This window comes from Gorilla gorilla, chromosome 19 (genome assembly GCF_029281585.2).
Source record: "Gorilla gorilla gorilla isolate KB3781 chromosome 19, NHGRI_mGorGor1-v2.1_pri, whole genome shotgun sequence".
In the NCBI taxonomy this organism is placed as follows: Eukaryota; Metazoa; Chordata; class Mammalia; order Primates; family Hominidae; genus Gorilla; species Gorilla gorilla.
Genome location: NC_073243.2, coordinates 73,548,316 through 73,562,384, shown reverse-complemented (window position 1 = coordinate 73,562,384; position 14,069 = coordinate 73,548,316). Strand labels below are relative to the sequence as shown.

The 14,069-nt window shown below is 44.5% G+C and overlaps 1 protein-coding gene across 2 annotated transcripts in view; it reads left to right on the top strand.

Moving 5' to 3' along the window:
* The window catches only part of EGFLAM (EGF like, fibronectin type III and laminin G domains), a 207,631-nt gene that overhangs the window by 86,376 nt on the left and 107,186 nt on the right, over positions 1 to 14,069 (top strand). For both annotated transcript variants that reach the window (XM_031003504.3, XM_063700784.1), the window contains exons 4-5: positions 4,484 to 4,601; positions 6,145 to 6,280. In XM_031003504.3, the coding sequence (XP_030859364.3) occupies positions 4,484 to 4,601; positions 6,145 to 6,280 (254 nt within the window). The remainder of the gene's footprint in view (positions 1 to 4,483; positions 4,602 to 6,144; positions 6,281 to 14,069) is intronic.

Below are 14,069 nucleotides of genomic sequence, written 5' to 3'. Positions count from 1 at the left end.
CACTCAGTCCCCTTGATTTTTACCATTATGCCACTTTCCGGAGTGTCAGTGCAGGAAAAGAGACAGACGGGAAACAGCCAGCTTCAGGGAAGCTCACCCTCTACCCCTCAGAATGCACCCAAGCTGAAGGTAGCACTAATCTTCCATATCCATTAAAGAGTTCCGGAATTTTTTGATCTATATATGGAACTACAAATATGATTTTGCTTGGTTTTCAGTGGTAAACATTTAAATTTCTGATACATTAACTTCCATGGTCATAAAGTAATAATAATCTAGTTTTCAGTGATTATGGTAAATATTGTTTGTTGTTGATTTAAACATTATTTAATATTTTTTGTACATATACTGGCCAGTTAGAACTTGGGCATTGGTGTCAAACGGAGAAAAGCTCAAATCCCTATTTTGCCACTGACTAAATCTTGAGCAAATTGTGAACTTTTCAGGGCTTAGGTTTTCTCCTCTGTAAATGAAAATAAGAGTAATACCTACCTCACAGAACTGAAGGAAGAATTAAATAAAGCTATACATAGCCTTCTTTCCCTTTGTTCATGAAACAGAGGAAACACCCATCACTGGTAATTAATGGTAGCTGTGTTTGGTGTTAAGTGATATCTACAATACTGTCTGAATCCACATCACCATCTATGCTTCATCCAGCATCATGACTTCCCAGGAGTAAAGGATCCTAAAGCAACAGCCTGGGAGAGTGCTGTGTTGGTTTGAAAGTGTTTCTGCTTCCTTGAGGAAAGCCTGGAGTGTTAGTCGGGAGAGGAGTGAGAACAGAGGGTTGGATCCACCTGTTGCCTCCAGTCTCTTAACCACCAAACTTGACTCGAAACCTGGAGACAGAAGGTGAAGCTCAGGAGCACAGATGTGAGGAAGTAGAGCTGGAGAGGGGATCTGAAGGCAGGTCCACATGTGCAGCAAAGGCCCCTTGTGAAGCCACATGTAGGGTGGAGTGGCGGTGGGAGGGAGGGAGGGGCAGAATGAAGACCCAGGCAAGGAGTCAAAGGGGCCATAACTTGGGCACCAAGGTGGAAATGGGATGAGGGAACAGGTCTGAAAGGCATGGTGGGGTGGCTGGAGGGAGGTGGGCAGGAGAGTCAGTCCTGTCCCTGGAGGTGCTAATCCAAGGCCTGGGGCAGGGGTACTGATGCTGTGAGTCAAGATGCAGGGCTCAGTAGTATCAGCTGGCTTCTTGATGAGGTCATCTGTTTACATGAGACATCTTGGCTTGATTTCTTTCTTTAATCATTCATTAGTTCATTTATTCATTCATCAAGAAGCATTGCTTGAGCATTTGCTAGATGTCTGGTAATACTATGCTAAGCTTTGGGATGCCAGGGGAATAAGAACTTGCTTACTGGCTTCAAGTGGGTGGGGACAAGGTGACAAATCAACTGATAATTAAAATACAAGGTGAGCATTGCTCAGATTGAGGTGCACCAAGGACGCCAGGGCAGCCTAGAGGAGGGGCACCTAACCAGACTGGGGCGGGGCCAGAGAAATGAGGTAACGTCTCAGCTGATCTGAGTCATGAAGAATGAGTAGGGGTGAGCCAGGCAGGAGTAGGGAGAAGGACATTTCATGCAGAGGGAGCAGCAGGTTCAAAGGCCCAGAGGCATTGAATGGCATAAATTTGAGCCCTGCCAAGTTCTTAAGTATGACTGGAATGTAGAATGTAAGGAGGGGACACGGTACGGGATGATGCTGGAAAGATAAACAGGGGGACACAAACATGCTCTTCTAAGGGGTTTTAAAGTGTGAAGTACATGATCAGATTGCGTATTTAGAAAGATAAGTAGTATAGCACTGTGGAGTCCAGACTGGAGGTACAGGCAGGGCAGCATTGGTGGCAGGGGAATCAGACCATGAGGACTTGGTCTTCAAGGGCTGTAAGGATGAAATGACAGAAACACATTCAAGTGATATGAAAGAGGTGGAATCTGCTGCATGGGTAACTGATTAGATGGTGGTGAGGGGTGTAGGGTGAACTCATAGAGGAAAGCATCAAGAATTCTGGCCTTGGGTAATGAGAGAGAGAGAGAGATAGAGAGAGAGAAGGCAAGCAGTGAAGCTATGTTTTGGTTTGGTTTTGGCAGTAGGAGGAGGAATGATTAGTTGAGGTTTGGTTATGTTACACTTGGGGTGCTTGGTAGTCACTGGGTAGATGTTCAAGAGGCACTCACAGATCCATGCCTGGAGACCAGGAGGCAGGCCAGAGCTAGAGGTGCAGAGTCGCGAGGTGTCACCCTGAAGGTGGTGCCAGAAGCTAAGGGAGTGGGAGATGAGTTTACCCAAGCAAGACTACGAGGGAGAAGAGAAGATGGTGACAGGGTGAACTCCTGGGAAAGACCAATCCTTAGAGGTAGCAGAGAAAGGGGGGTGGATGGAGGGTATTGGAAAGGAGCAACACGAGAAGTAGAAGGTGACCATGGAGGAGCAGAGTCATGATTTCCAACGGAGCCAAGAGATTGAAGAAGCAAGGGTGGACAATGGTATTGAAAGCTGCAGCGAGTCATTAAAGACTGAGATGCACTCACTGGATTCACTACAAAGTTGTTACGGTGTCTTGGTAAGAACATCTCAATAGGTTTGTAGTGAGAGTGGCCAGGTGGGCATAAGTTCAGGAGTAAATAGGAGGTGAGGCAGCAAAGAGAACTTCAAGGAGGTTGCCTCTAAGGAGAGGAGCTAGGGGTGCAGGTATGGTAGGGAATTACTGTTTTTAAGGTGTGTGAGTCTTGAGCATAGTAAATACAGAAGGATCTGGTAGATACTGGATCTAGGGGGATCAGGACAATGAGAAGAGGGGGAGCAGATGGGGCAGTTCAGGGCCTGAGAGATGAGCCAAGTCCTGGAACAGCAGTTCACAAACCTGGCTGCACATTAGAATCACCTGGAGGGCTTTAAACAAATAGACTCCTGGTTCTGTCCCCTGTAGATTCTGATTTAAGTGGTCTGGGGTGGAGTTCGGGCCTCAGTCGTTTAGATCACCGAGTGATTCTAATGTGTAATCAGGGTTTGAGAACTACTGTAATAAGTGTTCATTAATTATTTGTTGAATGCTTTAAAAAATTGTAGGGATGCCCTTAATTCTTCTTAGCAACAATGAACGTTCAAACATCTGCAAAAGAGCTTGTGAAGAAATTATAAGACATGGTCCCTGCTTTCAAGTTGCTTATAATCCCGTAAGAGAAATAGTAACAGTTTTTAATAAATACAATGTAAATGTGTTAAAGTAGTGGCACAATTTTCATTAGGGTAAGATCACCAGACCTGCATGCTCAGGGAAGGTGTCAAAGGGAGGGCTTGGCCTTTGGAGTAGTCAGGGAGCCTAGGTAAGCAGAGAAGAGGAAGGTTCCCACATGCCCAAGACAATAATCATGGCCACTCATTTGCTGTGCACATCTTCCATACTGGCTGCTTTACACACAGTATCTCAAATGTTACAATCATGCGAGACGGTTATATGTCATGCCTATTTTACAGAGGAAGAAACTGAGGCTTAATGAATTTAATATCAGCGACACAGCTAACAATAAGTGGCAGAATCAGGATTCAAGCCCAGGGCTGGTTGACTACAATGCCAGTGCCCTTTCCACTACAATGGGCTGCTGCTTCCCACCGATCAGACCCAGGCTCCCAATTACTATTTAGTGCTGTAGCTTTGGGGACACACCACTTTTGCCAAAGCTCAAGGTGGAGAAAGCCCTCTTCCGCTGGGGCTTCCTGCTCAGGGCCCTTTCTTTGTGCAGGGGAAGTACACACACACACACACACACACACACACACACACACACACACACACTTTTAAGAAAGTCTTCCTGGTGATTCTGATACTGTTTAAAATTTGAGAACTAAAATTTCAGTCCCTACTTTGTAGGTACAAATCAAGACCTCAGTTTCTTCAGCTGGGGCTTCCTGCTCAGGGCCCTTTGTGCAGGGGAAGTACACACACACACACACACACACACACAGACTTACTTTTAAGAAAGTCTTCCTGGTAGTTCTAATGCTGTTTAAAATTTGAGAACTAAAATTCCAGTCCCTACTTTCTAGGTACAAATCAAGACCTCAGTGTGCAGCTGCAGCTATTCCCTGAGCATCTGAAATCTGCAAATGGAAAGAAGGAACTGGGGAATTACAGCCTTAGAAAGAATCATTACCTGCCTTCCAGCAACGTAGTACTTTGATCAAAGAATTCTGATGTTCACAGTAACATTTGCTAGTGTGAATGTATCTAGTTCTAGGACCATGGATAGATTTCAATAAAGGGCCATCCTCCAGTCTTGGAAAATATGTCATGGCTATTTTTAAAACATGGCAAAGTTTAAAACTGGGCCAGTCCTAGACAAAGCAAAACATTCTCTGTGCCAAGCAGTTTCACAGGGGCCTCGAGATATAAACCTCATGGAAATTGTACAATTTGCCCAAACAGATCTACTGATTGTTAGCATCTTTCTTGTTTGGTCATTGACAGGAGGAAGTGATTGGAGATTTGAAACCAGACACTGAATATCGTGTGAGCATAGCAGCTTACAGCCAGGCTGGCAAAGGGCGGCTGAGCTCTCCTCGGCATGTCACCACTTTGTCCCAAGGTAAAGTAGGTTCAAATTCATTAATAGGTGGCAGGCTGCTATCCATGCATCCTTCATTCAGCAAATATCAATAGGGACTTACTATGTGCCAAGCACTGTGCTAGGCTCTGGGAATTCAGTAAAGAACAAAAGCAAGCACAGCTCCCGCCCTCTCAGAACTTATTGGGGTGAGTCTAGACATTCCCTCATTAGTGTGTAGTCACAGAGTGTGATAGATGCTCCAGCACTGTAGGAATGTACAACACAGGGGTAAGGGAAGAATTCCCTGAAGAGATGACAACTAGTGGAGATCCTACAGGTAAGTAGGAATTAAGAAGGTGAGGAAGGGGAGTGGGAGAAGAGATTTATAGGCAAAGGGAATGCAACTAATGTTTACTGAGGTGGCACCAAGTGGACAGTAGGGTACAAAGTTGGGTTGATGCTGGTCACTGCTGGCAAGGAGCTTTTTGTGGAAGGAGAAGCCAATGACAAATGAGTGACAGCAGCACTTCTTTTTTTTTTTTTTTTTTTGAGACAGAGTCTCACTCTGTCACCCAGGCTGGAGTGTAGTGGCGTGAACTTGGCTCACTGCAACCTCCACCTCCTGGGTTCAAGTGATTCTTCTGCCTCAGCCTCCCAAGTAGCTGGAACTACAGGCACATGCCACCACACCTGGCTAATTTTTGCATTTTTAGTAAAGATGGGGTTTCACCATATTGGCCAGGCTGGTCTCGAACTCCTGACCTCGTGATCCACCCGCCTCTGCCTCCCAAAGTACTGGGATTACAGGCGTGAGCCACCGCGCCTGGTGACAGCAGCACTTCTAAGGACTGCACCGGAAGCTGTGGAGCACACAGGAGGGCACAATTCCTCTGCCCCAGCCTCGGAGGCTTTCAGAAAGAGTCCTACCTTTGGCCCGAGTTACAAAAAATGCATTGGATTTTGCTAGGAAGAAAAGACAGGAAAGGTCTCCCAGGCAGATGGAGTAGTGTGAACAAAGGCTGGGAGATGTGTGTGCCTGGAGGTGATCAGAAACAGCGGTCATTTGAAGTGATGGGATCATGGGTGACTCCTGTATCTTTACATAGAAGGGCATTTCCCAAATGACCTACCATTACTATGCATTCTGATTGTCAGGGGCAAAACACACAGAGAAAAGAATGACTGGCAGTGATCCTAAGCATTCAATTTTCCTTGAAGGTAAATATCAGTTCTGACAATGCAAACAGAGATGGAATGCTGTTAGGAGTTGAGAATGTGACAGAAGGTTTTCCAGGGAACTTTCCACTGTGTGTCCCAGGATCAGTGGCTGGGACATAATTAATTGGATTTGCATTCAGGGGTGCAATGGGGAGAAGGGAAGACCAGTTCTCATTGACTCGAACCTCACATGGTGATCAAGTTGTGATTATGTTTTTATATTTGTTTGGTTTGGGTTTTGAGGCTGTTCTGAACAGAGATATTTTGGGTATAGGAAGCACTCGAGCTGTTTATGTAGTATATTAAACGTCTCCAACGGCTGAGACCACCAGCCTAGTCTAGTTGTGTTTGTCATCCCACCTAGAGTCCTGCCTGCCTCCTGCAGCTCCCCAGCAGCCACATGTCATTGTGGTTTCGGATTCTGAGGTGGCCCTGTCTTGGAAACCTGGAGCAAGTGAAGGAAGCGCCCCTATTCAGTACTATTCTGTGGAATTCATCAGGTAAGTCTGTATGTCACATTCAAAAGCCAAATGTGTGCTGGGCGCGGTGGCTCACACCTGTAATCCCAGCACTTTGGGAGGCTGAGGCGGGCAGATCACAAGGTCAGGAGTTCGAGACCAGCCTGACCAACATGGTGAAACCCCGTCTCTACTAAAAATACAAAAATTAGCTGGGCATGATGGCACGTGCCTGTAGTCTCAGCTACTCAGGAGGCTGAGGCAGGAGAAATGCTTGAACCCAGGAGGCGGAGGTTGCAGTGAGCCGAGATCATGCCATTGCACTCCAGCCTGGGTGACAGAGCAAGACTCCATCTCAAAAAAAAAAAAAAAAAAAAAAAAAAAAAAGGCAAATATGTAGATGTCAGAATTCCAAGCCTGATGTAAGACAATGAGGAGAGTCACCTCCAGGTCTCTACCACATATATATTTAAGAGCGAACAGAGGCTTGGAAGCCCGTGTATATACTTCAGCCAGTAATGATCCCCACACCTCTTTGTTGGTGGGTCATCTGGTAAACCTGTCTGTATCACATACCTCTTCCTCATTTCCCTGGCACAATCAGAGACTGTTCTAGGCTCTGAAAACTCCTGAGGTACCATTTCTGATAAGCCTGCCTACATTTCAAGCATGAGCCTTGCCCTCCTGGCTTTGAAATATTATATATGAAAGTAAATATTTGATGATGCTGTTTCTTAGGAGCAGGGGAAAAATCTTTTAAAAACAAGGACAACCTATTGTTTCTTTCACGTCCGTGTTGCCTTGGGACAAGTGTCTTGGTTTGGCCTCAATGTTTTTCTTTCATCTACCTCTCCATTTCTTATTATTCAGCTTAGCAGAGGGTAGAGAGTGATTGGAAATTCTTTACAGATATTAAAGCATTGATTCTCAATTGAGTGCTGCTATGTAATTTTAAAGAAAGAGAGAAGGGAAAACAAAGGTCAACAAAAAGAATTCCCAATCTAAGATATTTCCTCTGGACTCTAGTCGCTGTTTGATTTTGAATGGAAGCGGTGGCTAGTGAGTGAGTCTGAAAACAATGTTTGTGGAGTTGGGATTCTCTACATTACAGGTGATGGGGCTTGTCTGAGGCCTGCTGCTTTCTGCATTCATAAAGAGACTGGTTCAGGACCTCATTCCTAAGGCTCTCTGAAGCTGGGACAAAGGATTCTCCCAAGATTTGATTAGCTCTTCTTCTGTGTCTTGACTTCCTAGCCTATTCCTTAGTAATGGAAAGCAGATATTTGTTTCTTCAGAGGTGAGGTACTGCACTGAATCTCTTTAATGCTTGAGTACAGAGTGTTTCACACAGGACTTGGTAAATTGCAAGTGTCAGAAGTGTGAAAGGCGAAGATGAGGCAGTAATGCATCAGCTCCTGTAACTGTAAAGTCCAGCAGCAAATCTAAATTCAGGGGAGGCTAGATCCGTGTCAATTCAGCAGTCTGACTCCATGCGCCTCTCTGTTTTAGTGGCTTCATTTTAGATGGGCTTTTCCCATATGGTGGCAAAATGGCCAGCAGGCAGTCAAGACCTACAGTGACCAGACTAGCTCCCTAGGAAGGAGAGTGGCTTTCTCCATGGACCCAGCAAAGTCTCAATATTTATTCTCATTGGCCAAGCTGAGGTCCTTTTCCATCCTTTGCACAAGTCACTGTGACCCGAGTGGGAGAATTCATTGATTGGTCAGGCACTGGTCATATTCCAAGCTCTGGAATTAACAACTGGTTGTTCACTCAAACCTGGAGTATGTGGATTGAGTATTCAAGAGGATTGGATCCTCAAAGGAAAATTGTGGTACAATTACTGGAAAAGAGGGGAACAGAGTCTAAGAATTTTTTTTTGTAATGCCCACTGCAAAGCCCCAGAACAATACTTTGCATTGAAGATAATCTACGCCTCTGCCATTGAACAGATTTTGTAGGCAAAACCTGGAATATCCCTAAAAAAAAAGATTCTAATCCTGGTTCCAATACTGGTTAAATGTGCTACACTGAAAATCCTAAAACTTCAGCTTTCTCATCTGTAAAACTTGGGGCAAAACTTAACATTTATAATTTACTTCCACAGATACATTAGACAACACCAGCAAAGCAAGATGTAATACTTTAAAATTTTGCAAAATGCACACTTCTGACCAGGCGCAGTGGCTCACGCCTGTAATCCCAGCACTTTGGGAGGTCAAGGCAGACAGGTCACCTGAGGTCAGGAGTTCGAGACCAGCCTGACCAACATGGTGAAACCCCATCTCTACTAAAAGTATACAAAATTAGCTGGGCCTGGTGGCGGGTACCTGTAATCCCACCTACTCAGGAGGCTGAGGCGTGAGAATTGCTTGAACCCGGGAGGCAGAGGTTGCAGTGAGCCGAGATTACACCACTGCACTCTAGCCTGGAGGACAGAGTGAGATTCTGTCTCCCAAAAAAAAAGCCCAGTTTTTTATGTTTTTATGGTAGCCTGGCAGATAATCTGTGTAACCCTGAGCAAAGGTAAGCATTATTTACTATTAATTTTTTGTTCAGACATATATTTTAAAATTTTCTCTATATCTATGTAAGGTAGAAATGGCAGTTTCTTAACCTTGTGTGCACACCTGAAAGTAGAAGATGAAAGAGAGTCACTGGATTCAGACAGAAGAACTGGGAGAGAGTGCTGCCTTCTCTATTGGCAGCCGTGTGGCCCAGTACAGGTTACTTCCCCTACTGAGCCTTGATCCCTCTCATAGTGTGGGGTCCCCTCAAAGGAGAGCCAGAGATAAGGACTTGGGTGCAAATAATTTATTTGGAAGTGGGAATGAGAGAGTGGGGAGAATGAGACAGGAAAGGAGGATATATATATAAGGGTGTGTTAGTTAAGTCACGGCTGTAGGCAACGGGGTCTTCACTGGGGTCTTGATTCCATTGAGATCTCTCTGAAGCCCACAGAATTCTTCTCACATTGCCCATGAAAAAGACAGGAGACGTGGATCCACTGGCTTCTTCCTCCTCTGTCCTTTCAGCATTGCTCCTGAGGGTATAACTCCTCCACATTTTATGATGAAGGGGGGAGTCCAGAGAGGTGAGGAGTGACAGGAGCACAGCATGTGTCTGAGGTCACATGCTGGTTGCAGGAGGTGAGTGAGCCCTCCAAGAACTGTCCATGCCACAGCTGCTGCTGAAATCAGGGGACAAGGGGAGGTGACATGGCCCCAGAGGCATCGGCTACAATCTCCTTGTCTGTAAAACGTGGGCGATGACTTCTTCCAGCCTTATAGTGTATGGTTAGGAGGATCAAGTGATATTCTTGAAAATATGGGAAAGAGAAGAGCTTTGTGTAAGAAAAAGCTGTGTTGATGTTAAAAACCTACAAAAGTATAAGGTATATGTGGGTATTATGTACAAGTATAATTCCAATTACAATGCGTTTTAACATTTAGAGCTGTCTAATATCTAAGGGGCTCAAGGTCTCAAATTCATACGTATATATTTTGAGGCAGAGTTTCACTCTTGTTGCCCAGGCTGGAGTGCAACAGCATGATCTCAGCTCACTGCAACCTCTGCCTCCCAAGTTCAAGTGATTCTCCTGTCTCAGCCTCCTGAGTAGCTGGGATTACAGGCACCCACCACCATGCCTGGCTAATTTATGTATTTTTAGTAAAGATGGGGTTTCACCGTGTTGGTCAGGCTGGTCTCAAACTCCTGACCTCAAGTGATCCACCTGCCTCAGCCTCCCAAAGTGCTGGGATTACAGGCATGAGCCACTGCGCCTGGCTTCTTATGTATATTTTAAAATTATATGCCATTCCAACCAACTGCTAATATATATTTATCTCTTTACCTTGACAAAATACCTTCACAGTGTCTGGAAGTTTAGTTTCAAATTTAGAATTCTTATAGTCGTTGAATTCCAAATGGAACATGGGAATATGGGAAGGCCCAGTCACTTGTTACATCCCCTGTGCTAGGAATTCTGCCTCTATCTCTTCCAGAATATGTAACTTCAGTCAAGTTATCCTTTCTCAGAACCCCTATTTCCTCTTCTGTAATATCGAGCAAATGCAACCCTCATTGCAGAGCTCTTGCTCATACTCCTCATAAAGTATCTATACACGTAGACACTCAGTGTGTATCTGTTTCCATCCTATAGTACCACCATTTCCCTTTCACAAAAGTAGAAATTGAGACTCCATTGCATAAGTTACTTTGCCAAGATAAAATGACTGGTTGGGGACAGAATAAAATTAGAACCGAATTCTCCTGACTTCCGGCCCGGTGCTCTTTTTATGAATCCCCATGTCCTTTCATGTTTGTGACCCACCTTCAGAGATGGAAGCTTAGACCCAGCCTGCCCAGAGCCCTGCTGGCTGAGGAAATGAGAAACCTCATCTTAGGCTGCTGTTTGATGTATTCCTGAAAGAAAGCCTCCACAGCTTGTTACAGCATTTAATGTTTGGCTGCAAAATAAATCCATTTGTAAACATCTCGGAGCCTATCCCATTATAGGTGAGTGAATGTACATTCAGAGAGAGCTTTCCTGGGCTCTAATGCTGAAACTGCAGTTTGTGTGTGCTACATATGGTCTCAATGTTTATGTCCTCCACAAAACTCATACATTAAATTCGAACACCCAAGGCGATGGTATTAGGATGAGGTCTTTGGAACGTGGTTAGGTCATGAGGGCAGAGCCCTCAGGAATAAGATTAGTGCCATTATAAAAAAGGCCCGGGAGGTGTCTCACCCCTTTCACCATGTCAGAACACAGTGATAAGATGCCATCTATGAACCAGAAAGGAGACCCTCAGCCTGGGCAACATAAAAAAATTAGCCAGGTGTGGTATTGCACACTGTAGTTCCAGCTGCTCAGGAGGCTGAGGCAGGAAGGAGGATCACTTGAGCTTGGGAGATCAAGGCTGCAGTGAGCCATGATCATGTCACTACACTCTAGCCTGGGCATCACAGTGAGACCCTGTCTCATAAAGAAAAGAAGGCAGACCCTCACCAGGCAATGGACCCTCACCAGACACTGAATCTGCTGGCACTTTGATCTTGGACTTCCTGGCCTCCAGAACTATGAGCAATCAATTTTTGTTGTTTATAAGTTACCTAGTTTATGGTATTCATTATAACAGCCCAAAGAGACTAACACAGTAAGAAAGGATGAAAGGCTTTGGGTGGGGGAGGGGGTTGTTTTCAGTTATTTTATTTTCCCCAGAGAGGTCCATTTAATGTTTAATAGTGAATTCCTTTTTCTACTTCCTGTGTACAGAAGCACACGTGACAGGTTTCTGTGTGAGCCAAAAGGTCCTTATTGTTATACATCTAAGGGGCAGGACTCTGGCAGGCCAAGGCTAGGACATTGTAGAAATTGGTTTATTCCCAGAAGTGATCCTCAGATTCAGATATCTTAATGTGAAGTTCTTGTCTACATTCTGTCACTGGAAGGTAAGGTTCCAGTTCTCTCTCTGTCCTCATGGGCACTTCTGCATCATTTACTCTTCTTATTTGCTATTCAGTGGAGATAAAGATTTCAAAGGCATTGTTAGGAGATAGTCTAACAAATTTTCTTTTTTTTTTTTTTTTGAGATTGAGTCTTGCTCTGTCACCCAGGCTGGAGTGTAGTGGCATGATCTTGGCTCACTGCAACCTCTGCCTCACGGGTTAAGTAAATTTTTTTTTTTTTTTTTTTAATATTCAGCTAAGCCAGGAATGGTAGCTCACATTTGAAATCCCAGCTACTCAGGAGGCTGAGGCAGGAAGACCACTTGAGCCCAAGAGTTCTAGGCTACAGTGAGCTATAATTGTGCCACTGTATTCCAGCTCAGGCAACAGAGTGAGACCTCTGGTTAAAAAAAGATTAACCTGGCCGGGCGTGGTGGCTCACGCCTGTAATCCCAGCACTTTGGGAGGCCGAGGCAGGTGGATCACAAGGTCAGGAGATCAAGACCATCCTGGCTAACACGATGAAACCCCGTCTCTACTAAAAAATTCAAAAACATTGGCTGGGCAAGGTGGCGGGCGCCTGTAGTCCCAGCTACTCGGGAGGCTGAGGCAGAAGAATTGTGTGAACCCGGGAGGCGGAGCTTGCAGTGAGCCCAGATCACGCCACTGCACTCCAGCCTGGGCGACAGAGCAAGGCTCCGTCTCAAAAAAAAAAAAAAAAAAAAAGATTAACCTGAAAAATTATGAGACCAGGGTATGCTGACTACTTATTTGCTAGTTTTGATGATATTTCAAGTAGACGTTATGCATAATATGATGATGTCTTGAGTCAGGGGCTTAGGACCAAGCAATTTTTTGTTCTTCATCCAGCTTCTATTACCCCCAAAATAGAGGATACCTCTACTGTGAGCACTCTGAAGGCGCTCTCAGTAACTGTATCAGAGAAGAGCTTGGTCTCAGGCCCAGGCAGAATAAAAGCTTTTAGGTGGCAGGAATCTTCATGATCTCCCCCAAAGTTGGTCTGGAGGCTATTTGTTAGCTTTCTTTATAGCCATAGATTTTTATTTTCTAAGCAGTGTAGAAAAGATCTGAAGAGGCAAGTTCTGAGTAAGCCTTCAGGCTGTAACATATTTTGCAGTGTTTTAAACACTTTTACTTGCTTTTTTAAAACACAAAAGCCATGTGTTTGAGGTGAAGGAGAATATTTCTTTTCTAAAGTGACACTAAAAATTTCTTTGGGGGCAGCAATTCTTAGTGTTTATTAAAATAAGAACCAAGCATAGATATAGCTACCTATGTTTTGAAATATCTTGGCTATAAATATCTGAGAAACCTTCCTCCTTCTGCCTAAGAATTTCCCCAGGGTAAGTGCCTTTCTCATAAGCAAATAATATATAGTATGGTGGCAATGAAAACCAAAGGCCTGGAAAAACGTTCCTCATCACTGAAGTTCCAGTCGGGGTGCCGTGCCTGTCGTATGCTGTCTATCGAGTTGGATAAACATGAAAAATAGTTTTCATTTAACTTACCTACAGTTTTTCTAAAGGTGTCACCTTATTGGCTAAAACTGCTTCAGAGCTTTGCATTGTCACCTTCTGGAAAGGGCAGGCTAAAGCTCAGCAATGGCTGTTATTAGTTAAAAGTCCACCATTGGCCGGGCGCAGTGGCTCATGCCTGTAATCCTAGTAATCCCAGTCCCAAAGAGGCAGATAACTTGAGGCCAGGAGTTTGAGACCAGCCTTGCCAACATGGTGAAACCCCATCTCTACTAAAAATACAAAAATTAGCTGGGTGTGGTGGCACACACCTGTAATCCCAGCTACTTGGGAGGTTGAGGCACAAGAATTACTTGAACCCAGGAGGTGGAGGTTGCAGTGAACCTAGATCATGCCACTGCGCTCCAGTCTGGGCGACAGAGTGAGACTCTCTCAAACACACACACACAAAGTCTACTATTGGCTTATTTTGGGTACATGTGAAAGTTCAGAATATGTCTGTGTATGTTTTAGGGACTCGGGTCAAGAAACATTCTCTAAATCTCAACGTAAGATATTTATATTAATAAGTGAGAAGGAGCAAAGCTTCCCCTCTTCTTCCTTTCTGACTTTTCTGCCTAAATATTCCTCTAGTCCCTGGCAGATGCCTTCCATAATAAGACTTGAAGAATTCATCTTCACACGGGGCTGCTTCTAGGTGGATTGCAGTACCTACATATTGGTTTCATTTGAGACGTTCAAGGTCATGCAACCTGGGTGGGTTTTTTAAAGTATTACTCGCAAATTGATATTTTTGTCAAAAGTCATCTCTCCTTCCATCTCATCATAGACTTCCATATTCTGTAAGTAACAAAGGAACTTAATTAGTTTCCTCACAGGAA